The sequence below is a fragment of the Pelecanus crispus genome, chromosome 9 (genome assembly GCF_030463565.1).
Source record: "Pelecanus crispus isolate bPelCri1 chromosome 9, bPelCri1.pri, whole genome shotgun sequence".
In the NCBI taxonomy this organism is placed as follows: domain Eukaryota; kingdom Metazoa; phylum Chordata; class Aves; order Pelecaniformes; family Pelecanidae; genus Pelecanus; species Pelecanus crispus.
The window spans coordinates 24,081,760-24,106,751 of record NC_134651.1 but is presented as its reverse complement, the minus strand read 5'-3'; the positions used below and the strand labels follow the sequence as shown (position 1 = coordinate 24,106,751).

The 24,992-nt window shown below is 40.2% G+C and overlaps 1 protein-coding gene across 1 annotated transcript; it reads right to left on the bottom strand.

Moving 5' to 3' along the window:
• Nucleotides 1-664: 664 nt before the first annotated feature.
• Nucleotides 665-23,320, bottom strand: NMNAT3 (nicotinamide nucleotide adenylyltransferase 3). The gene is made up of 4 exons (XM_075716886.1): nt 23,203-23,320; nt 11,966-12,149; nt 7,724-7,833; nt 665-1,074 (listed from the first exon to the last, which is right to left on the bottom strand). The coding sequence occupies exons 1-4, from the start codon at nt 23,309-23,311 to the stop codon at nt 665-667; spliced, it is 813 nt and encodes a 270-aa protein (XP_075573001.1). The 5' UTR covers nt 23,312-23,320.
• Between the last annotated feature and the right edge of the window lie 1,672 nt (nt 23,321-24,992).

Here is a 24,992-nt window from a genome sequence, read left to right as displayed (position 1 = left end):
TGGATGTGTTATCTACGCCAGGGCTTTGGCAATTACTCTTATAGAAGACTCTGAATCAGAGAAGCAAAGAAACCCACTTTAAATCTGGGGATGAGGACTGTCTGTCATTTGTGAATCTGGAGGCTTAAAAGTGACATGCACCGTTCATGTCACTTTTAAGTGCTTGCATGAAAGAAAGATTTATTTCCATCTCTTGTCCAAATTGCCAAAACACAAAAAGTGATTCAGGGTCCTAAAAAGTCAAAGTTTAGCAGTAATATATATTTAAATATATACATATAAAGAAAAGTTATGGTTCTTTTTAGCTTGCTGCTTCAGAACAGTGAGGCATATTCATGTTAAAACTGTCTGTAGGGTTAAAGAATTACAATTCAGGAAAGTACTTTATGTTTGACCCTTAAGCATTACTGGAGATTAATATTTATTGTTAAGATCTTATTTCTTTTATTTTCACAAGGAACCTGTTCTTTATATATTCTAAGCTATGCAGCCGAGCATCCCAATTTGCTTAAGCACTACCACACACAAAACCATGAATTTAAAACACCACATGAATTCAAGAAGTTTTAGACTGATGTACTTTCCCCTCATTAACAAGAAACGACATTCTCTAGAACTTTACACAAAAAACCGCCAGGTCTATCCACTTCACACGCTACAGACATCAGTCATTTAGTGGGTTTACTGTTGTGCTATGCAACTTAAGAGGCTGAAGCAAGTCACCTTCATTCTTCCGCTCACTCTCTTCTGTGTAGATATTATGGTGTGCAATGTAGGATATAACAGAATCTGGTATGAGATATTTTACACTTAATCCTCTGCACAAGGCAGAGCGTATCTGTGTTGCACTGATTTCATTCTGAATCCATTCTTTCACCAGAAAGATATTGTGCTGAAATTTAGTTAAAAGGTCTGATTCATTGATATACTGAGCAGGATCAGAGCCAGCACGGCTAATACAGACCAAACCAAACTTCTCCACTATTTCTTTGATGTGTTCTTCCTTCCAGAGATTGGGTGTCTTAAATGTCTGTAGAAAATCAGCCCCACAGAGCAGCTTTAATTCTGGTAGAACTGGAAAGAGAAAAGGAAATGAGAGATATCCGTACTTGCTTGGTTTTCTAGGAAGTTTATACTTAAAATTGGTTTTAACTCATCACTTTTTTCTTTTTTTTTTTTTTTTTTTTTTAATCATTTACCTTTACTCCAGTTTTCTTTCAAAATGTTGCAAGAAAAATTTAGCTTGGATTTTATGTGCCCGGTCACAATTACTTTATCACCTACTTCATCATCACTCACAGCATATCAAATATTATCTGTACAATGTTAAAGGAGAATTATTCCTCCACTCAAGCAAGCCAAAAATGGGAAGAAGCAAATAAAGAAGTGAATTATTTTAGCACGAAGACTAGTCTTGGTTGAACCTGGCTACTATACCCCAGCCTGCCCTGCTTGCTTTGCTCGGGTACTGTGGGACCAACCCTAGCTAGTGAAGCCCTTGCCTGCCACTGCGTTACCGCATATGGCTCTCCGTCCCTTAGGGAGTGGCGGCCCTACTGCACTCTGGCACACAGACACAATGTTTGCATACTGTCCCATCAGCCAGAGAACAACCTAGAATTTCGCCTGGGTTTGTGCACTTATATCATCCAAAACATGATGGACTGTATCTAATCTAACTACCCTCACTGGTACAATAAGGTAGTTAGTTGACCTACTAAGTTTTATTTTAGAGAAATTTGAACCAGCAGAATATTATACAGATATTAGTTTGTGTCATGTGGCCATGGCATTTTCTTTCCAGTACAAAGAGATCTAAAGCCAAATTTGCTGTACCTCAAATAATTGTCCTGGTTTCAGCTGGGATAGAGTTAATTTTCTTCCTAGTAGCTGGCATAGTGCTGTGTTTTGGATTTAGGATGAGAATAATGTTGACAACACACTGATGTTTTAGTTGTTGCTAAGTACTGCTTATGCTAGTCAAGGACTTTTCAGCTTCCCATGCTCTGCCAGGTGCACAAGAAAGTGGGAGGGGGCACAGCCAGGATAGTTGATCCAAACTGCCCAAAGGGCTATTCCATACCATACGACATCATGCTCAGTATATAAACTGGGGGGTGGTTGGCCGGGGGGCAGCGATTGCTGCTCAGGAACTGTCTGGGTATCGGTTGGCGGGTGGTGAGCAATTGCATTGTGCATCACTTGCTTTGTATATTTTTTTTTCTCTTCCTTTTCTGTCCTATTAAACTGTCTTTATCTCAACCCATGAATTTTACTTTTCTTTTTTCTAATTATCTCCCTCATCCCACTGGGGAGGGGGAGAGTGAGCAAACAGCTGAGTGGTGTTTAGCTGCCTGCCGGGTTAAACCACAACAATAATGACCAAAAATGATACTTCACTAGTACATTTTTTTTTGTTTTCTCTCCATTTCTTATTTGCTGCCTGCTGGCTAAGCCCCACTACAGAACTCTCTTTCCTTAAAGTTCCTACAGCACTCATCATTATACCATCTAAGTATTTCGCAAACATTGACTAGGTATTTTCACAGCCTTGCATTCATGTGAAATGAAGGGGAAGGTATTGTCTCCATTTTACATTTATTTGTGGTTGTGGACGGTTAGCCCATCTGCAAGTCTGACACAAACACTTTAAATCAGTGATTCGAAAAATAAGAAACGTACCCGTCATCACTGGTGCATGAAAAGCATACCTTAAGTGCCTTAAGATACGCTCAGTTTTGCAGGGTTAGTATATACCATTGAGTTAACTACAGCAAGCATTTCTTCTCTTCTTACACCCTGCAGTACTTACCTTACGACCCCTACAACAAAGGTGGCAGGGGTACTGCAGTGCACCTTCCTGTGCTCTGAATGCAGCACTACTACCGAAGGAGCACTGTATGGAACAAGGCTATCTTGAAACATTCGTGCCTGACAGAATCACCATAGACTGTCCACATACTTAAAAATATAATTTTGGTTTTTTTAGAGTTTATAATTACTGTATTTGGTAGGAATGTGATATTTTTGTAACAGCCCCCTCCCCCCCAAACCACCCAGTAAATTTTATTTTGATACCCATATCTGCAAGGTCGGAACCTTTAGATTCAATGCTCTCATCCTTGACACTTAAGCCACTGCAAAAGTACCTGCAAAAGTTGTCTGTGATCCCTGTGTGGACCAGGGCTACAAGAGTATAAAACTGAAAGAACGTCACAATACTTCTGAGAGCTGATGAACAATGAGACACCAAGAACCTTAGAATAATAGAATGCTTTGGGCTGGAAGGGACCTTTAGAGGTCATCTAGCCCAACCCCCCCGCAGTGAGCAGGGACAGCTTTAACCAGATCAGGTTGCTCAGAGCCCCAGCCAACCTGACCTTCAATGTTTCTAGGGATGGGGCCTCCACTACCTCTCTGGGCAACCCGTTCCAGGGCTTCACCACCCTCATTGTAAAAAATTTCTTCCTTATACCCAGTCTAAATCTATTCTTCTTTAGTTTAAATCCATTATTCCTTGTCCTGTCACAACAGGCCTTGCTAAAAAGATTCTCCCCATCCTTCCTGTAGGCCCCCTTTAAGTACCGAAAGGCCGCAATAAGGTCTCCTCGCAGCCTTCTCTTCTGCAGGCTGAAGAACCCCAACTCTCTCAGCCTGTCCTCGTAGGAGAGGTGCTCCAGCCCTTGGATCATTTTGGTGGCCCTCTTCTGGACCCGCTCCAACAGGTCCATGTCCTTCTTGTGCTGAGGGCCCCAGAGCTGGATGCAGTGCTCCAGGTGAGGTCTCACCAGAGCAGAGTAGAGCAGCAGAATCCACCTCCCTTGACCTGCTGGCCATGCTTCTTTTGATGCAGCCCAGGATTCGGTTGGCTTTCTGGGCTGCAAGCGCACATTGTTGGCTCATGTCCAGCTTTTCATCCACCGGTACCCCAAGTCCTTCTCTGCAGGGCCGCTCTCAATCCCTTCATCCCCCAGCCTGTATTGGTATCGGGGGTTGCCCTGACCCAGGTGCAGGACCTTGCACTTGGCCTTGTTGAACCTCATGAGGTTCACAGAGGCCCACCTCTCCAGCTTGTCCAGGTCCCTTTGGATGACATCTTGTCCTTCTGGCATGTCAACCGCACCACTCACCTAGGTGTTGTCTGCAAAATTGCTGAGGGTGCACTCGATCCCACTGTCTATGTCACTGATGAAGATATTAAACAGCACTTGTCTCAGTACAGACCCCTGAGGGACTCCACTTGTCACTGGTCTCCATGTGGACATCAAGCCATTGACCACAACCCTCTGGATGTGACCCTTCAGCCAATTCCTTATCCACCGAACAGTCCACCCATCAAATCCATATCAAACCCATAGCTCCCCCATTTAGAGAGAAGGATGTTGTGGGGGACTGTGTTGAAGGCTTTACAGAAATCCAAGTAGCTGACATCCATTGCTTTTCCCTTGTCCACTGATGCAGTCACTCCTTCATAGAAAGCCACTAGGTTGGTCAGGCAGGACTTGCCCTTGGTGAAGCCATGCTGGCTGTCTCGAATCACCTCCCTGTCTTCCATGTGCTTGAGCATAGCTTCTAGGAGGATCTGTTCCATGATCTTCTCAGGCACAGAGGTGAGGCTGACAGGTCGGTAGTTCCCAGGGTCCTCCTTTCTTCCCTTTTTAAAAATGGGCACAACATTCCCCTTCTTCCAGTCACCAGGGACTTCACCTGACTGCCATAACTTTTCAAATATCATGGAGAGTGGCTTGGCAGCTACATCAGCCAATTCCCTCAGGACTCTGGGATGCATCTCATCAGGTCCCATAGACTTGTGTACATTCAGGTTCCTCAGGTGGTCTCGAACCTGATCGTCCCTTACAGTGGGAGGGGCTTTAGCCCCCTGGTCCCCATCTTGCAGTCCATCGACTCGGGAGGGGTGAGGAGAGAGGCTGCCAGTGAAGACTGAGGCAAAAAAGTTGTTGAGTACCTCCGCTTTCCCCTCATCTCTTGATACGAGGTCGGCATTCTTGTTCATCGGGGTGGGTATGCTTTCTTTAACCTTCCTTTTCTGGTTGGCATACCTGTAGAAGTCCTTCTTGTTATTCTTTACATCCCTTGCCAAAATCAGCTCCAGTTGTGCCTTGGCCTTCCTCACCCCCTCCCTACACAACCGGGAAGCTTCCCTACTTCCACTGCCTGTGCAGTTCCCTCTTACTCTTTAGTTTGACCAGCAGGTCTTGACTCAGCCATGCTGGTCTCTTCCCTTCCTTGCCTGATTTCTTACACTTGGGGACTGATAGCTCTTGCGCTCTATGGAAGGTGTCCTTAAAGATCTGCCAGCTCTGTTCTGTTCCGGGTCCTTCTGACTAACTCCTTGAAGAGCTGGAATTTTGCTTTTCTAAAATTTAGGGTCCTGACTATACTCCTCGCTTTAACCATGTCCCTCAGGAGTGTGAACTCCACCAACATGTGATCACTGCAGCCCAGGCTGCCTCTAGTCTTGACATCACCAATAAGCTCACTTGCATCGGTGACCATCAGGTCCAGTATCGCGTCCCCTTGGGTAGGGGTGCCTATTACCTGGCTTAGGAAGTTATCCTCAATGCATTCCAGGAATCTCCTGGATTGCCTACAGCTCACCGTGTTGCTTTTCCAGCAAATGTCGGGGTGGTTGAAGTCCCGCAGCAGGATGAGAGTCTGCAAGCGTGAAGCTTCCCGGAGCTGGAGGAAGAAGGCTTCATCAGTAGGCTCCCCTTGATCAGGCAGCCTGTAGTAGACACCAACCACAAGGTTCCCTTTGTTGCCTCTGTCGCTGATTCTTACCCATAATCTTAGGATTCACACAGCTCTGGAAGCTCTGTCATGATAAAGCTGATCTTTTCTGCTTCATCCCTTCCAAGCTGTCCTCTGCCCGTCTATTTCCTCATGCCAGTTCCAATCTTCTTGTCTTTCCATTCACAGATTCTACTCTTCCTTTCCAGTTCCCTGTCCTTAGTTCCACATTTTGACTGTTTCCAGTCCCCTGCTTTCCAGACTCTTACCTGGGGTTTATGTCACAGCTTGCTTTTTACTTAACAGCAACCTCCACAATAAAACAGTACTCTGTCCCAAGCTGTATTAGAGCTAATATTACACCAGAGCTTTTATAGTGTTGACAGGTTTTCTCTGAATGTACATGCATTGCAGTTCTATGTTACTAGAAGCTAAATTAACAGATTGTAGACCTTACAAAAAGGTTGTCAATTTTACAAATACATCTCTGCATATCCCCACATCTTCTGCGCCAATGAGAAAAATGTGTCTTCGGCCTTTCAAGGGCACTTTGCTAAATGGTGATCTGCAGCTTCCACTATAGCTAATGGTATAAAACCCAAATGGCTGCTGCAATGCTCCATTTTTTTATAAGTACAATAGCCTTTATTTCAGGCCATTTCTGGATCAGGGAAATTTTTGCTTGTTTTTGATTGGCATAGGTCAGTCAATGATGGTGGACAGAAATTAACTGCAATTCTTTGAAGTGTTGTTCAGGGAAAAAGGAGAGGGTAAGCTAAAGGAGAAATAACTACTAATACAAATGAAGTAGCTGGACTGCTCTTGGAATATGCCAGGGAAAAGCATTCAAGAGGTGACAACAAAGTTGTTCATGTAAGGCAACTGAGAGATTTGAAGTGCAGGGGATTCAATTAAAAATGAAATTAAGACAATCAACCATCTCTTGTAAGTACGAGAAGAAATATGGCATATGAAGTTATATTTGGTGAGTCAAGGAGGGATGGCAAATCCCTGGACACTGAAAAACAGAGAAAAAGAACTCCACAGTCTTGTGTTTTCATCTTTGTCCTGAATGACTAGCACCGATAAGCTACTCTAAGTTTATTAAAACTGCAGTCATTTGTCTATACCTGTCCTCAGTGAACCTTTTTATTTGTGCTGTATATTAAAGTGACCTGATTATTTCATGTGGAACAAAATCATGAGGTTCAGCACCATGCAAAGAAGTCTTACAGTTTAGTAGCCATACATTTAGTAGAAAAATAGTATATTATGGAATTTTGTCACTGCTAAACTCAGCCACCAAGTGATCTTTGTGAAAGCTTCCATTAGGTGATGAAGCCTTTCTACAAACTTCACAGAAAACCCCAATTCAACAGATTTCATTGTTGGGAAGGTTTTTTTTGGCGGAGGGGTGGGGGAGGGAGGAGGAATTGGGTAATTGGGTAACAGGTAAAGTTTCCTACCATTAGAAAGTTTGTGCTAACCAACATTTATTTATAAGTAAGGGTAGGAACTGTATTCTGCTCTGAAGTTCTCAATAGCTCTTGATCATTCCCCATGCCCAACACTATACCATGCTAGTGACGAAAGGAAGTGGGAAAAAAACGTTCCATGTCTTCTTGGTGGGCCACATGTTTAATGTAGCCAAAGCCGTATCACTGCCCAGTCAGTCAAAGCACCGAAGGCAGAAAAAGTAAGTAACAACAGAATGCTAGCTTTCCCTGTTCAAACTAACAGATTGTTCTCTGCAGACAGCTGCCAAATAGAATACAAAAAAAAAAAAGTTACTGCAAAATAACTGCACCAGCAGTCATGCTGGCATTTGGCATGGATTGTTTTTGGCAGGCAGCTCCAACCCTCAAAACTTATCAGCTACTATGTTCAACTTTTTCATCAGTTAGTCTAGTCTGGTAAAGCTGTATTGTTTTTAATGCTAAACAAAGAGTTGTGTTTACAGTTATGAACCAACCTGAGTGCTGGTAAGAAAGGGAATCCTCTGTAGATCTTTCTATGGACCGTTTGTTTTTCATGAATTCCTCCTTGGACTGGAGCAATCTGAGTGATTCATTGTAATGGTGCCTGTATTTAAAATAAAGGCTTCTGTGTGAGGTAATCCTCTCAGAGATGCACAAAGTGATTACTTGGCACTTTCAGATTCAAGAACACAGTCTGCTTTTATGCACTTTGGATCTGAATACAATTTGTTAAGAATTTAGCATATTCATTCTACCATGAGATTACTATCAATGTCGTTAACATTTTGCAGAACTCACAAGCAATCTCCATAATGGCCTTTTGGTTTTCAATTCTTTTTTGAAATTCTACCACTATGGCAACTTTGGTAGCAATATTACATTTAAAACATTGTGGACGTTTTTGCTTGTAACAGGATTAAATCACACTTCAATCACTAGATTTAATTTCTTGATTAAATACAACCCCTCATTATGATGTTTCTATAATGTATGCTCAGTTTTCAGGAGGAGACATTCTTGTTCTCTCTCATCCTCTTCTCCTCAAAACCACGTTGCCTGCATTTTCACCTTGTGGTTTTCCGTTTCATTTTAATTAAAAGAATCACAGTCCTGAGAAACTCAAAATACACAATTCTCATAAGATTTTTGTCAGCTGCTATGCTTCTAATTTTAGATCCATGAAGGCAGGCAAGGATTCTTTTGTCAGTTTTTCCAGGTTTCTATTACTTTATTCTTTTGCTGCTCCTGGTCACTGGTGCCCCACTGCAATATTGGTACTATTACATGATGGTAGCGGTCCCTTCTTTCATCATGCGGGCAAGTGCCAATAGATCTAACACCTGAACTCCCTTCCTTCCAAACCAGCATGGCCTTGCCTGTTTAGAATAGTCCTTGACTTGCACCATCCTGAGCCACACTTAGGCATTGCCTGTATTGGCACGAGGCAAAATTGTTTCAGGAAGCAAGCTCACAGTTAAACAAGACAGGTAGACACAGACTCAAACCATCTCTGTCTACTACATATATAGCCAAAGTGACCATCATATAACTGTATCAAAAGCAAAGATTATGAGTTACAAGGTACAGTCCAAATTCAGTACATGTATAAAGCCATAGATAACCCTTTGAATGTCTGGCCTAAGGAATGAATTTATAGTTCAGTGATTTAAATGTACACTCTTTAAATCATGCAAATACTTTTAGCCACAGGAATAAGTTGCACAAGTGTCAAGAACCTACACCTAGACAGGCTGCATAACTATCTCCAGTAATTTTTGATGCTCAGCCATTGGCTAAAGAAACTGCACAGACAAGAGGTGAGGGACATATGGTAGTAGAGAGTAGGTAGCAGTAGCTTGGCCTGTGCCTTCCTACATTTCTATTTTTAATCCTGCCTTCTTGTAAACAGGCTGATGCTATGTATAGTCAAGTACACTAACTTTGTATCATGGACTGACATTCTTGGGCCATGATTCAAAAATAAGAACTCTTGGCAGAGAGCTCACTGCAGGACTAACGTTACAAGTACTGCAAAATCTTAACTGCCAAAAGGTCTGTTCAGCAGGCATTTCAAGTGCTGCTGCAGGGAGGGTTACATTGTTTTAAAGATACACCAAAAAGGACAAACCAATCTGTCAGTTTATCAAGCATTTTCTGAACTGCGTATGAAGCTTTGAATAACTATATAATTAAATCACAAGCACAATTCAAGGAAAGTTGGGTAGGATAGATCTTGCCAATTCTAAATTAATTCATAGTATATCTGCACCACAATCAAATCTGCATTACAAGAGGAATGCATGTAGTTCTTTGGTTACTGACAATACTGTTTTCTTGTCTAGGAAGAATATTCAGGAACAGCGGCTAAGTGGGAAATAGCTCTATCATGTTCCCTCCTTCTCTCTAAAAAAACCCTTGGGATAGTCTCCAAAATTTCCATACTCACTTAATGTAACAGGCAACTAAAGCACTGCCACAAGTCGGATACGAGCTTTGCTGCTTAAAAATCTTTTACGTCGTAACTATTTGGGAACCTTTGCAAAATCCACAGATTTTGATGAAATACGACATTTTCATCGCACTCAGGTAAAACAAATACTGTAGGAAAAGGCCATTCATGTGTCTCAGGACACAGTGTTCTACTGCAGTTAAGCATATAATTCAAAATACTGATAAGAAGAGACATTTAGGTACAATAATGTTTTTTGCCTTTGCCGTGCAATAGCAAAATCTCTTTCTATTGCTACTAAAGTTTCCTACCTAAAGGAGCTTATAGTGAAGGCAGCAATTGGTTCTTGGTTCTTTGACCAGGGAAAAATCTATAGATTTATCTTCCACACTTGTGAAGAAGCACAACTCCACAATAAACCATTGCCTGTTTATACTTGGTAAGGATCTAGCCCTAAAGCCACCTCTTTTTTAATATTCACATGTGACAGTTAAAATACAATATGAAGCCAAAATACCTACATGTGCTATTTCATCAGGGTGCTTCTTACCCATTCAAGGGACAGGGTTCAGCATTAGATTATGGCAGTGGTTCAGCTCATTAATATAGGCCACCATTTGTGAAAAAAATTATTTAAGCTCATTTCTCTCCTTAACAGGCATCCATTTTAACATTTTGTGAATTTATTTATGAAATCAGAGGTTCACTTTCTAGGCAGACAGGAAGTTTGGCTGCTCATACCACATTGGTACTACTTTCCCTGAGCAGAAAATTATACGTACAGGTTTTATTTACTGTACCTCTTATCCTAAAGGACTTTGAAGTGGATTTAAAATTTACAAGCCCAATCTTGCAAGTAGTAATCACTTCAGTTGGAGCTGTGCAAGATCAAAGCCCTTCTAAGTAGGATCACCTGATCTGTAAGATTTGTGGCTGCTTCTCTGGAGGAAAACAGTTTTACAAAACTGACGTTTAGGAGAAAAATCCCATACCCAACCAATACTGCAGGACAGACCTTTTGGTGATTTCTCACACTGGAATATACAATTGTGATTAGAGAAAAGAACAGAGAAGTTTTTTGCAAAGACAGGGTGGCATTGCCTAGTCTTCCTCTCGCCCCGATCCTATTCTGCTGGCTGGAGGGAAGGGTCAAAAGAAGCAACTGGATGTCTATGTTCACTCAGTGAAGCAAATAAAAGCAGAAAAGGCTCCACTTGTTGTTTTGTAAGTATGTAGGGTATTCTTATGTATGCTTTTGCAAAGTAACAGGTGTGTTTTTTACTTGCTTTCACATAGAGCTGTAAGAGCTTTCTGGACAGCTGTTGGAAGACACATTTTAGAGCCTTAAGCTATACAAACAACTGTTTCCATTTAGAAAGTAACCTAGAAAATGTGGATAGAAATGAAGAATCATTGATAGTTCTTACAGCACACTTGCTTTCTTGAAAGACATTCATGAAGTCTTTCACTTCAACAATATCTGTTGACTTTTGTACCATCTACGTTTCCAAAAAGTGGCTAGCACAAGAAGTTTGTGCTGCATGTATTACCAAGACCAACCATATGGCAAAAAGGCACATTTCAAGGTCCTTACACCAAGTTAACAGGTTTTGGACAAATTGTTTAGTTTCCAGCACAAAACCACAGCAAACTCAGTGATTTTGAAGAAAACATCAGCAGTTATGCGCTTGGGTGCAACTTACCATTAGAGTTAATATGAAAACTTTAGAAGGATATGTGAATAGATAAACCTGCAGACATAATAATGCCAATACAGCTAATCTGGAATAGGGACGCTCCTGAAGAATAGGGTTGTTTGTAAACTCTCTTACTTTCTGATTAAGATCTATATATTACCTGCTTAGAGACTTAAAAATGAGAAATAACAAGAGAGCCAAGAACTTCTCTGCAGAACTCTTTCAGTGAGTATAATTTTGCAAGACCCTTTCTTGGCAGAGGTTTTCCACATGCATCTAACCACTTAAATGGCACAAGTGCAGTACTGTGGAGTACTGCATAGGTCTGGGGAAAGCCTGTCTGCTTTGCACTAGGAAAGGAAAGATTCCAGATGGGGAATACTGACGACACAGCCTTTCTGAAGGAAAGTGATGTGAATTTTCATTGCTCACAGATATAATACTTTATCTTATAGCAGATGATGCCATAAACAGACACGTTCTGCTTTGCTTGGGTGTTTTACAGGAGTGAGTTCTGTGCATTGACCTAGCAGCCTGGCAGATTTTTGGCAATCAGTAACTTCATAAAAAAAGGAAAAAAATGTAATTACCTTAATACTTTTACTGTCTCTGTCCATGTCTCCTGCTCACTCTCCCATGGATCAACTCGAATCCAGTCAGATGTCTCCAGTGCTAGTTTAGCCATAGCTATCCGGTGTCTTGCTGAAACCAAGCCTTTCTTTCCATAGTCATCATTAACAGGAGATATTATGCCTTTGATCACCTGATACCTTCCTTTTGAAAAAAAAAAAAAGAAAAAAAGAAAAATAAGTCATCTTCACAGAATCTTGAAAATTTAGGCTGGATGTGACCTTGGGAGCTCATCTAGTCCAACCTCTTAAAAGCATGATTAACTTCCAAGTTATAAGAAGCTATAAACAACTTGATCTAGGTATTATTTTTAATACAGAAACAGCAATTTAAAAAATTAAAAAGCAGCCACCTTCTTCCTCTGTGAACTGCTCACAATTACTATTGATGTTTATCCTATTAGATGATTCCAAAAGGAAAGCTGGATGAACATACAGTTTGCAAGCAAGTAAAGATGTTTACAATTGATGATGCAAACTATGAAAATTGCTAGATATAATTAAGTTTTATATTACAGTAAGTACAGCTTTTATATAGCCAGAGCAATGGATGACTTAACTGACCACTGCTTTGTTCTTAAGCATCTGATGCTTGTTATTTATCAAAATCGTTGTGCCTTTTCATTGTGTTAAAGCAAGAATTATAGCATATTACTGCAGCTGTGATTAATGCGATTCAGACAAATCAGAAGATTCAAGAAGAAAGATGGGGCTAATGGAGTCTAAAATGAGACTTACAGCACTATGGTCCAAACATCAGCTTAGCAGCCATTAAAGATCCTTTCTATCTGGCTGATCATGTTAATTAAATTTGAAAATATGCCCATATTTTTTTACTCCTGTAACATAATGTAATCATTAACACAACAAGGTCTTTTTGTTAGACTTTGCAGTTCTGGCCTCAAATCTGGAAACAAAAATGTAGCTCTCATTTTAAAAAATCAACAGGGAAATAAAGCACTGATATGAGCTGCATCCCTCAAGAAATGGAGAGGAGAGAAAGGGTGTTTCAAATAAACAGAAATGAAACAAAATGATTTCTAATGTAACACATGCATTTTAAATAACTATGATAAATATGATACTGGGGGGGCGGGGGAGGAAATCCTCTTCCTTTTTTCTAATTCACTTGTTTCAACAAAGAAACTTAAATGCAGCAAGTTCCCTCTATTGCTTTGTAATGAAAATGATACCCCTGGACTCATAATTTATGACACTGGCACATGACAATTTAATATTCTAAAATGACAATGTAGTAACTTCACATTTATTTTGATATAATAGGGTAAAATTTTCAAAAGAACTTAAGCAAGCTGGACTTAAAAAAACTGTGTTAAGATTCAATGAGATTTACAGGCCTGCCTCCTCTTAAAATGTTAGTCCAAACTATCCTCTGTTTGAAAACATTATCATTATAGGCAAAACGGTCAATAGAGCAAGATAAAATTTTCCAGAAACATGCAAAGGTGTGTATATAATTAAGTCCATCTCTTGATTTGAAATTGGAAATAATTTTCACTTGATTTATGAACAACAATTATTCTCTGGTACTTTAATAATATACAATGCTATAACAAATTCTCATTTAAAGGGAAAGAAATTACAGTTTGAATTCATTAATATGTTACCCTTCAAGCATTGGAACAGGCTGCCCAGAGAGGTGGTGGAGTCACCATCCCTGGAAGTGTTCAAAAAACGGGTAGACATGGCACTCTGGGACATGGTTTAGTCTAGTCTACCCTTAACTGGTTTAGTGTGGACTTGGTAATGTTAGGTTAATGGTTGGACTGGATGATCTTAAAGGTCTTTTCCAACCTAAACGATTCTATGATTCTTATTGAAAGGTTTTTCTTACACAATAATTCTGTTTTCCACATTTCAGTCCTTTTCAGTTTCTACAGATATAAGTTGTTCCCTTGTATTTTAAATTAATATATGAAATGTAAAAATTAAAATTGGGTGAGATCATGCTAGCCAAGAATGATTGCAACTCTGCCATATCCTTGTGAGCTGTGAAGATTTCAGTCTCTCGTCTGGCCTAGAACTGCATAGATTGGATGAGGTAAGAGCTTCTGATGCCATATTGCTTGTTCCAAAGCAGAAATGAAACCAACTGGAAGGAAAAAATCAAGGTTGCTAACACTTAAGGTACTGAAAGTCAAATACAATAACTGTTTGAGATGATTCACAACAACTGAGTAACCCAGCACGATGCAAACATGATGCACATGAGAGCCTTCCACCTAAAAATACAAGCTTTAGCACTCAAAATATTTTATTACTGGCTCTAAATAACTTGTTTCCTCTTCAGTAACTTAAAAGTTCAGCTATTCAAATATGCCCCCCAATTTTAGCAGGCGTGCAAGGAGGAAATCATTAAATTTTGCCACTTTGGTTTTTATTAATTTTTTTTACTTATTAATTTTTTTCACTGTAATTCTCTTTTCTGTCCCATAAATTATTGCAGGTAGTTTCAAACCTTCCTTGGTCCAGGATTATCTTCAAATTCTATTTCTTTGGAATGCTATTTGTTTTCATCATGAAGTATGTTGTTATTGCTTGTTCCAAGTATGTGTAAAAATTCTCCAGGCCCTTAAGTGGCTTTGTTTTTCAAAACATACCTATCAAAAGCAGCAAAAAATTTCCTCTTGCAATGAACTTATATTCTATAAGAACTGCTTAGGATAACTGGTTAGAAAACTAAACAAAACAAGAGCAATGAAAAAAAAAAAAAAAGTCCCTCAAACATGTTAAAATAGTATTATTTAAGAAAACGGGTATTTAGTATTCTGTTATAAAGGACACTGTAAACTGTCACAAACACTAACACAAATTGTAATGCTGAATTAGCTTATTAATACTAAAGCAAATTTATCACATGCCAATTTCATATAAAATTGTATGTGTATTTTGTCAGGGCTTTTAAGGATTAATTTCTTCTAGTAGTCTGGGATTTACTATTAGAATCTATACAAAAAGTAAATAATAGAAGTAAATAACCACTATAGAAAACCAAATAAAAGAAATACTTCCATACATTTAACTCTTGCCCACTACTCATCTTCATCTCAGTGTCACAGGAAAATCCACAACAGACTGGGAAGCTCTGCAGCTTTGTGGTGTTATCCCACCCAGCGAGCAGGAATGACCCCATTGCTGTTCTTGCTTCTGTCATCTCCAGAGCAGGTTGCAATAGGACTTTTTGCCTGAATACAGCTTTATTTCACTCCTTTTCCAAGATGCTGTTAAATAGGTGTTATGAAATTGTAGTGTTTTAGCATAAACAAAGTTTCTAGAAACTTTACTCCCTGCTGAACAGTGCCTACAAAATGTAAGCCTCTTGCATTTCTATGACAACTGAGAATTAGGCACAGCTGTTTATCCAGCCTGATTCTTTATACCAAAATAACTACCCGAAGTAACTACCTGCCTCTTCTAGATAAGAGTTTAGATATACAGCATGTCTCTATAAACAATGTACATCAGTCATAAGTAATGACAGTATCAAAAGATGCATGTTTCATGCTAAGTTTACTGAGTGGAAGATTTTATGGGTTTGTATGACTGAAAACAGCAGATGAGCCAACACACTTATTTTAATGTAGCTTGGTACCTTCCTGGTAAAACTCCAAAGCTTTAAAAGTTTCACTGATGTAGGCTTATATAAAAATATTACAGATGAATGCCAATGTCATCTCCAGGTTACAATGAAACTCCTTATCATTCAGTATTCAGCTCTCCCAACTTATACTTTATAATAGAAAAAAAACCAGTTAGACTTGCTGGTAGCTTCTATGACATCAATTAAATGTGACACCAACTCAAACAGGCAAATTTTCCCTTCCTGCAGATATGGACTTTAGTTTCATGACCATACAGCTCTCATCCACAGAGGAAAAAAACCCAAAAAACCAACACTCCCTCCCCAAAACACACCCAAACCCAAGTATCAAAAAAACCCAAAACAAAAACCACCAAAGCAAAAAACCCCAAACACACAAAAAAATCCCCCAAACCACCCCAGAGCCCAAACACCAACCCCACCCAAATCAAAACACAAAAAAACCCCCACCAACCCAAACACGAAAAAAAAAACCCACTGAAAACCAAACACCAAAAAACCTCCCTGCAAACCCCACACACCCTAATCAAGATGACAGTTTTTAACTCATCGCCTATCTAAGGTTTCTGTCCTATGTATCCAAAGTCTATAAGCATGAGCCAAATAAAAATGCTTGGCTTTATGTTTTTTTCCTGGAGACTGCCCCAATTTTCTTTTCAGCACTGGACAAGAAACTAACTTCTACATATTAGTGCATTAATGTGAACAATCTCAGGACACAGGATTGCGAATTTTTGGTTTGGGTTTTGGAAGGTTTGTCCAGGAATAAGCATTTTCTCTGCTTCATTAAACCTGTTCTAGGGGCATAAAGTTACCTACACATCTAAGATTTAACAAAATGAGTCTGATGAACCGTTTAAATCTTACTGCATAGTACATACACAACATCAAATACGTAAATAACAAAAATCACTTTGATTGCCAAGGAGTCAGTCCTCCTTTGTGAGTAAAGTGGCAGCTATTTCAAAACGTAAAATGCTGTAAAACTTGCTATCAGAGGTGAACAATGTTGGAAAATAGTTACAATACAATCTCATGTTCTAACCATCTAAGATGCAACAAGAGCTTATATTAATGTAAGTTTTCATTTCTTCACTGAAACAACCACTGGCACTCTTGCTTTCACAAATATGGTTAGTTAACTGGATTATGTAATTTCTTTTATCAGCCTTATATGTGTGACTACACATACATTAAAATCACGTGATAAAATTCTGTATTGAAGTAATAGTCATGGTTTCCCTTGAACCCACAAGAAATCAACATTTAATCTCCCAGAACTCGCAGCCTAAGCTGAGAAGCTGCTAGAAGCTTCCCCTATATCCGACAGAGGCAATGCCAGCTGGCTCCAAGATGGACCAATGCTGGCCAAGGCCAAGACAATCAGCGATGGTTGTAGCGCCTCTGGGATCACATATTTAAGGAGGGGGGAAAAAACCTGTGCAACTGCAGCCAGAGAGAGGAGTGAGAATGTGTGAGAGGAACGACTCTGCAGACACCAAGGTCAGTGAAGAAGGAGAGGGAGGAGGTGCTCCAGGTGCCGGAGCAGAGACTCCCCTGCAGCCTACAGTGAAGTCCATGGTGGAGCAGATATCCACCTGCAGTCCATGGAGGACCCCACGTCGGAGCAGGTGGGTGTGCCCGAAGGAGGCTGTGACCCCGTGGGAAGCCCGCGCTGGAGCAGGCTCCTGGCAGGACCTGTGGACCCATGGAGAGAGGAGCCCACACTGGAGCAGGTTTGCTGGCAGGACTTGTGACCCCGTGGGGGACCCACGCTGGAGCAGTCTGCTCCTGAAGGACTGCACCCCATGGAAGGGACCCACGCTGGAGCAGTTCTTGAAGAACTGTAGCCTGTGGGAAGGACTGACATTGGAGAACTTCATGGATGACTGTCTCCTGTGGGAGAGACCCCATGCTGGAGCAGGGGAAGCTGGAGCAGGGGAAGAGTGCGATGAGTCCTCCCCTCAAGGAGGAAGGAGCGGCAGAGATAATGGGTGATGAACTGACTGCAACCCCGATTCCCCATCCCCCTGTGCCACTCAGGGGGGAGGAGGTAGAGAAAAGAGGGAGTGAAGCTGAGCCCGGGAAGAAGGGAGGGGAGGGGGGAAGGTGTTTTAAGATTTAGTTTTTATTTCTCATTACCCTACTCTGATTTCACTGGTAATAAAAATTAAACTGGTTTTCCCCAAGTTGAGTCTGTCTTGCCCATGATGGTAATTGATGAGTGATCTCTCCCTGTCCTTATCTTGACCCACAAGCCTTTTGTTATATCTTCTCTTCCCTGTCCAGCTGAGGAGGGGAGTGATAGTCTGGCTTAGGTGGGCACGTGGTGTCCAGCCAGGGTCAACCCACCACAGAGGGATATCTAACCTCTTTGTTCAGATTAAATATCAAAAGGATACCATCCTATGCTTACCTTCCCATGACATGTATGTAGAGATTGTCAAGCATGAAAAAGGAAAAGAAAATAGGCAAGACTTTTTTACTTCATGTTCAGTCACCTTCTGTGAAGGGAATTCAATACAAGGAAAATCAAAGGGGTAAACAATTCAGCAATCATTGCATTGAAAGTCAACATAAACAACAAATACATCAGAACAGTAATGGACAATGTTTTAGGATAGCTCTCCATAGGATGGATGACTTTACCTTCACCACTTCAGAGTGCTTGAAGGATGTATTCGCTGAATTAGATGAGGTGTGCAAAAATTGTAGTGACAGATGCCATATGAGTACCTAGACATACGTAAATCATATCCACCTGGTTGAGTGAACTACAGGGCCTGAAGATGCAGATTTACCTCTGTAGTCAGATAGCCACTCAAATACATTGTGACTTCAGGAACTCCTCCAACAGCTGAGTAACTGAGCATTAACAATGATCAGTCCTCAAATAAATGCTGAATGATCTCCACAGATCACATCTATAATAAACATTTTGTATCAAGACCTCAAAATACAGCTTCACTTCTATAGAGTTCACTGGATTTGGACAAAAAGCAGGAAAGGCAGCACCTTGACAGCTATGAAAATTAGTACTTCCTCCAGAAAGGAATGATAAAACCACCATCTTGAGAGTAACAATGTGAATAATAAAGTATTGTAGCTCTACTCACAGGACACCTTATTCTGAAATGCTCTCATCCAAGCTGACTTTTGCCATGTAACATGACTGGGAAGCAATGGTTCTCTTCAGAGATGCTACAAAACAGATGACTAGGATTCCAAAGTCAAATACAGGGCATAACCCAAACATCACCGCAAGCAGAGGACACCGCAAGCAGAGGACGCCCAGCCCTTATTCTGCTTAGAGTAAGACAACAAAGTTTGTGGAACAGAAAGACACCTACACTTCTTCCACCTAGAAAAGCATTCCTTAAATTCAGGAAAAGGTTAGGACCTAAACTGTATGCACTGATAACAGCATCAGAAAACTGAGTTTTATCTAACAGAAGCGTTTTCTTTAGGTATGTGGTATGTCTTGAGATGTCTTAAGATTTATGCTTTTGCTGCTTTGGTTTGCACCTCTGCAAAGTGCACTCTACAGCTTCAATTCTTTCTGAATGCTAAGCCACACATGTATCCCTCTTCATGCATCTTTCAAGGGTAAAGCCTAATACAATTAACCAGTACTGCTCTATTTAAGCAAGCACTGCTGTAAATCTTGTAATGAAAAAATAAAAAATCAAAGATTTGTTTCTGTCCTGGTTTCGGCTGGAATAGAGTTAGTTTTCTTCCTAGTAGCAGGCACAGTGCTGTGTTTTGGATTTAGTAGGAGAAGAATGTTGATAACACGCTGATGGTTTAGTTGTTGCTAAGTACTGCTTATGCTAGTCAAGGACTTTTCAGCTTCCCATGCTCTGCCAGTTGCACAAGAAAGTGGGAGGGGGCACAGGCAGGATAGTTGATCCAAACTGACCAAAGGCCTATTCCATACCACACGACATCATGCTCAGTATATAAACTTGGGGGGGTTGGCCAGGGAGCAGCGATTACTGCTCGGGAACTGTCTGGGTATCGGTTGTCGGGTGGTGAGCAATTGCATTGTGCATCACTTGCTTTGTATATTATTATTATTATTATTATAATTATTGTATTGTTATTATTATCATTACTCTTTTACTTTATTTCAATTATTAAACTGTTCTGATGTCAACCCAGGAGTGTTTCTCACTCTTATTCCTCTGATTCTCTCCCCCATCCCACCAGGGCAGGGGGAGTGAGTGAGCAGCTGCGTGGTGCTTAGTTGCTGGCTGGGGCTAAACCATGACAGTTTCCTTTTCATTTTTTAAGTCCAGTTAATTTTAACTAATGCCTGTCAATATTTATTGTATATGTAGTGAGTAACTACTGCTGATCTGATCCTATTCCAATCATGTATCTGTATTGCTATACACACTATCAAAACAGTAGGATCAAACTGGGGTTTTTTGTGTTGTTTTGAAATTCCAGTTATCAGAATTGTTGCAGGAAAACAAATTGAAGTCTGCATTTATGCTGACTTGCTGCTGTTACAATCTGTTCCTATCCCTTTCATGAAAATATCAGTCCATTTTAATCAGATGCAGCCCTTGAACAACATCAACTTCCGAATTCCCAAGCCTGGTTAGTGACTAATTACTCCTTGGACTTCTCAGCTCTGCTGCCCAGCGCTGCATCTGACACAACCCATTGATTGTGTCACATTTTTCCCAAGTTTTCATAAGATAGTAACTCATTGTCCTTCATCTCCCCCTTGCATATGTCTTGTCAGATAGAAACATCCTGTCTTTCATACTCCCCTCCTTTGCCCTCTATCCCTTTTGGTCTTATCTAGAAATTTTGTGATGTAAGTATCCTCCACTAGCAATACTTGGGAAACAAGGTTTTAAACATCTTACACAGATTGATTCTAGTACTATTTCTTTGGACTTTATGGTCAAATGAGAAATACAGTCAGAGAGAAATAAAAGCATCTGGCATTAGGTATTAAGAGACTGGAAAGGCATTTGCCACAGTCAGTGCAAGTTTCAAAAAACAATTTCAAAACAAGGGATTGAATCTGAGAAAATTCTAGCTATGCATGAGGATGTGTAAAGAGTCAAATTGACATGAGTAGAGACAAAATCCAGATAGAGAATCATTATTCAGTCACACGTAGCTACATCTGTTGTATTCAAAAGGCAGCATGACAAGATTTGTCAACTGATATTAGCAGAAAAAGGATGAATTACTTGACATGTGGCAATGAAACTGCAGATACTGCTTAAAGTATCAGAAGCTCAATAAAATTCCCTACTTAAAATAGGGATGTTTGAAAAATAAGATTAGACAGCATTTGAAACTGAAGTGATGTGCAAACAGCTGTCAGTCAGGATGCACATCAGGGATAGTCATGTCATTCATAACAGTAAAACCTGACTGCAAAGCCAACTCCAGCCAAGCTACTGCACAACTCATTGTTTCTGCCCAATTTGTGATTGAGCAGAAATACTAAAGTAGCACCAGAATTAAGTAATTCTCACAGCCTAGGAAACATCGCCCTCTTCACTCATGCTAGTTACCTTTTCAGGCATTCAGTGTGTATGTTAGCTCGGAATTGCATTGTTCTCACTGAGAAGGGAATCAATGTGAATATAGCAGCCCACTACCTCGCTTCAAAACAAGCTTTAGTCATGTATAACCATCGTCCTCCAGCCCCACTGTCAGCTCCCAGTCTGCAACTAGTTCTTCTCAGCAGATAAGCTCCAATTCCTCCTCTCCTTCCCTGGGTAACTGCAGAAGTGGAAACTGGACTAAAACCATGAGAGAATGACCAATTAATGTCCTGGCTGGGAATGGTTCTGCCGTAAAACGGGCATCTGGAATCAACCATTTTTATAGCATGTTGCCAACCCCTTCTGTTTGAGAAACTGTCTTCACCATAGCAAGAAAGACCATATATCAGATTTGTGTATCCATACACATAAACACATATATCCACATTTACAGTTGCTTCAAATAAAGCTACCTCTGCTTGGGATAGGTAAAGCTTCCACAAGCTAATTGAGGATTCTTGCTTTGCACACATCCTGGGTTAAGCATTCAGAAAGTGCAATGACAACACTGCAGGCAACCCAGACACAAATGAAGTCCCCTTCTTCAATGCATGAAGTACTTATACTAGTAAGACTCCACACATTAAACTAAGAATTCAAATGGCAAGTCACATCCTATCCAGAACGAAGCACTGATGTTAGAGAGGTGCAATGTAATGCACAACTTCCATTTCAGCCTTTCAGAATTTCATTTTTAATATGATTTTCACTAGACTTGTTTAAGTAAACTGCTGAGTAGGAGGTGGCATCTTGTTACACAGACCCTGGAGCAGACCAGACAATGTGTTGTGATTCAGACAGAATCATAATTCATTTCCCAGTTCAATCCTTCTTTCAAGGTAAAGAAATAAATTACTGGAATATAACTTATGACTTATACAGAAGTACCAATTGGTCTCACATTACCTTTCTACTCCTTGCACACCTGGGCAGCACAAGCAGGTATAAAATTACAGTGAGAAAAGTCAATTCGAATCCCTTTTTAACCCTTTATTTCTAGTCCTGCAGGAGCAACAAAATCATTTTACAGTTAAAGGACAATAGAGATTTGTAGAGGCAGCCCTCGGAGCCAGTTGTGTAATTCTTCCTCACAGAAGTCAAAGTATTCTCACAATATACGGTGACCATGTAGTTGCTGCTGTTACTGCACAATGGTATCAGTGGGTTACCAGATTCTCTCCCTCCCTCCCCACAATTTGACAGACAAATTCCTTTTACTATTATTTTCTGTTCAGGTTCCTACTGAACCACCTCCCTAGGAACTTCTCTGTCAGGTTCCAATAAACTATGATTCCCTTCCAACCTCTTCCAGAAACGTGTGTATTTTAGCTGCCAAATGGAAAAAAAATAAAAACCTCAGCAACTAAGTAATTGATCAAACTTAGAGTTCAATGCTTCTCAGTAGCTTTTTTGATTCTTGCTTAAATTCCTGATGTTACCCACCTTTCTCCTTTGTTGCCAAAACTTTCTAGCCTGCTGACATCTAGCTTTTCTGATCTCCTTTATGAGGAGATTATTTTGCTAGGGGAGATAACTTGTGAAGATGGATAATGAATAATTAATGTTCCATCTTTTCTCCAGTTTCACCCGGCTGTCAAAACTGCTAACTGTAACACTTCTTCATATTAAAACACAATGTATCATAAAAGCATGAAATTTGAACATAAATGTTTCTTCTCAGTTTCAAAATTGTTAACCATACCCTTCACAAGGCTCAGCCTGTTCCATGAATATGATCCTAAAACTGCTGATAAAACTTTCACTTTTTTTGCATGAACACTCATTATGATACCTGTTTATGTACTAAGCCAAAGGAGGAGGTAATGCTAGACTTTCTATATTGAATATGCCATGAAAGCCTCATATTGAATGATCAATAAAGAATATTAAAATTAAGCCAGCTGTAAAGTGACAGCTTATCTATAGAGAGTGCTAAAAATCTTTCTTCCTTTTCACAGTAAACCACCATGTGTGTGTGATCCTAACAACACCTTACTGACCTGTTTGGTGCAGGTGATCTCTAGCCAGCTCAAATAAACGCATATGCATGTTTGTGATGGGGTTAAAGGAGCCACAAGCTAGAAGGATGAGAGGTATCCTGCTCTTCATTCTGACATCAAAACATTAAACTCCACCCTAAAGAAAAAAAGATATTATTAAAATAAAAGCCAAACTTGACAAAGAGCAGTCTGCTCATTGTTCCTCAAACTAAAAGGAGCACTGTTTTCAGAACTGTGTATTCCTGGAACACTAGTAAAGTATGAGAATATCAGTCCTCTGTACCATCACAGCATACAGGAAGTACTAGCTCAGAAACACATGTATTCTTTGCTAATTAGGAGAGCATAAACAAATCCTGTTTCCCCATGTACAGAGATGGCTAAAAAGTATTTCTAGAAATTCATATTGTCACTATTATTAAAAACTGTCCTATTCTTTACATGTTTTTTATTTTTAACATGCTTTTGTCAGAAAACAAGGTTTTGTTCTATCTTTCTGCCAACCCCTTATTAATAACTCTGGAACCTGTAGGCCTGCTACAAAAACAGATTTTTTTTTTTTTTTTTTAAATAAGTTCTTTCCTTTGCAACATATGACAAAACCCAACATGCAACACGCAAACCTCCAGGTCTGACTTCTTAGAGGTGGGCAGGCAGCAGCTGGTAGCCAGCCAGCCAGCCAGCACATACTGCTAGCCAGATTATCAGCAATTGTCTGTATAGTTTCTTTGTTGGATGGCAGGGCAAGTGGCGGTGGATCAATGACAGGGAACAACAGGGAGGAGAAACTACAGCTGTTACAGGAAAATTCGGAGGATGTTAAAAAGCTATGAATAGGGTGAATGGGTGGGGAGCCATGCTGTTAGGAGGCTTGCAGGTGTATTTACAAACAACCCTTATAGAATTTAGTTAAAATGTTAGTCATCTCAATAAAAATGCAGCAGACATCAGTTTAAGTTAGTCACTGTGCTTGGAGCTACTTATTTGCATAGCTCTTTTTACAACTGATCCAGAATATATCCGGCATGATAAAAACAGTTGTGTCCCACATACGTATCTGGGAATCTGATACTTAGAAGGAGCTCTCTTCTTTTCCTAGCATTTGAAATCCCTACAATGCTTACAACCATATATCATACATACACCATTCTCTTCCCTTCCCCTGGCCTCCAGCCCTCTACCATCAAGTGTAACAGTCTTCCTGCAGAGGACACTTGCATCCCAAGCTTCAGAAGCCAGTCTTGGGTTAACAGACCGAATCCGGTATGGATTCTGTGCTCTCTTTAACCAAATCCTATTCTCCATCTGCAGTGTACCAAAAGCAGACTGTCCTTAACTAGTTTCACCAACTGAACACAAACTACAAACAAATAGGCGACCATACTGTTATCAGACATTTACCGAGTGTGCACATTGTGCCAGGGGAATCATTTCTATTTCTCGTGTTCCATAAAAATAAGTCATTAAGCCAGTCCTGAATACTTCAATAAGTTGTCTCTCTAGCCAAATGGCCTACAGACTAAGAAAGCAGTAGTCTCTGCATCAATTGAAACATGCTAATACCAATTTGCACCTATTAGTTGCTATACATTTGCAAAAAGTCACCCAAGTGTAACATCAATAATGTACGTTGTTAAATAAATAATCTGTGATTAATCTGTTCCCTAGTAATTGTCCATACACGATGCATATTCCATTAATGGCGCGCCAGAAAACATAGAAGTGTTTCCTCCTATTGCTGCTCCAAAGTCTAGCTAAAATATGAAGTACTTCCAAAGAAGTTGTGCATG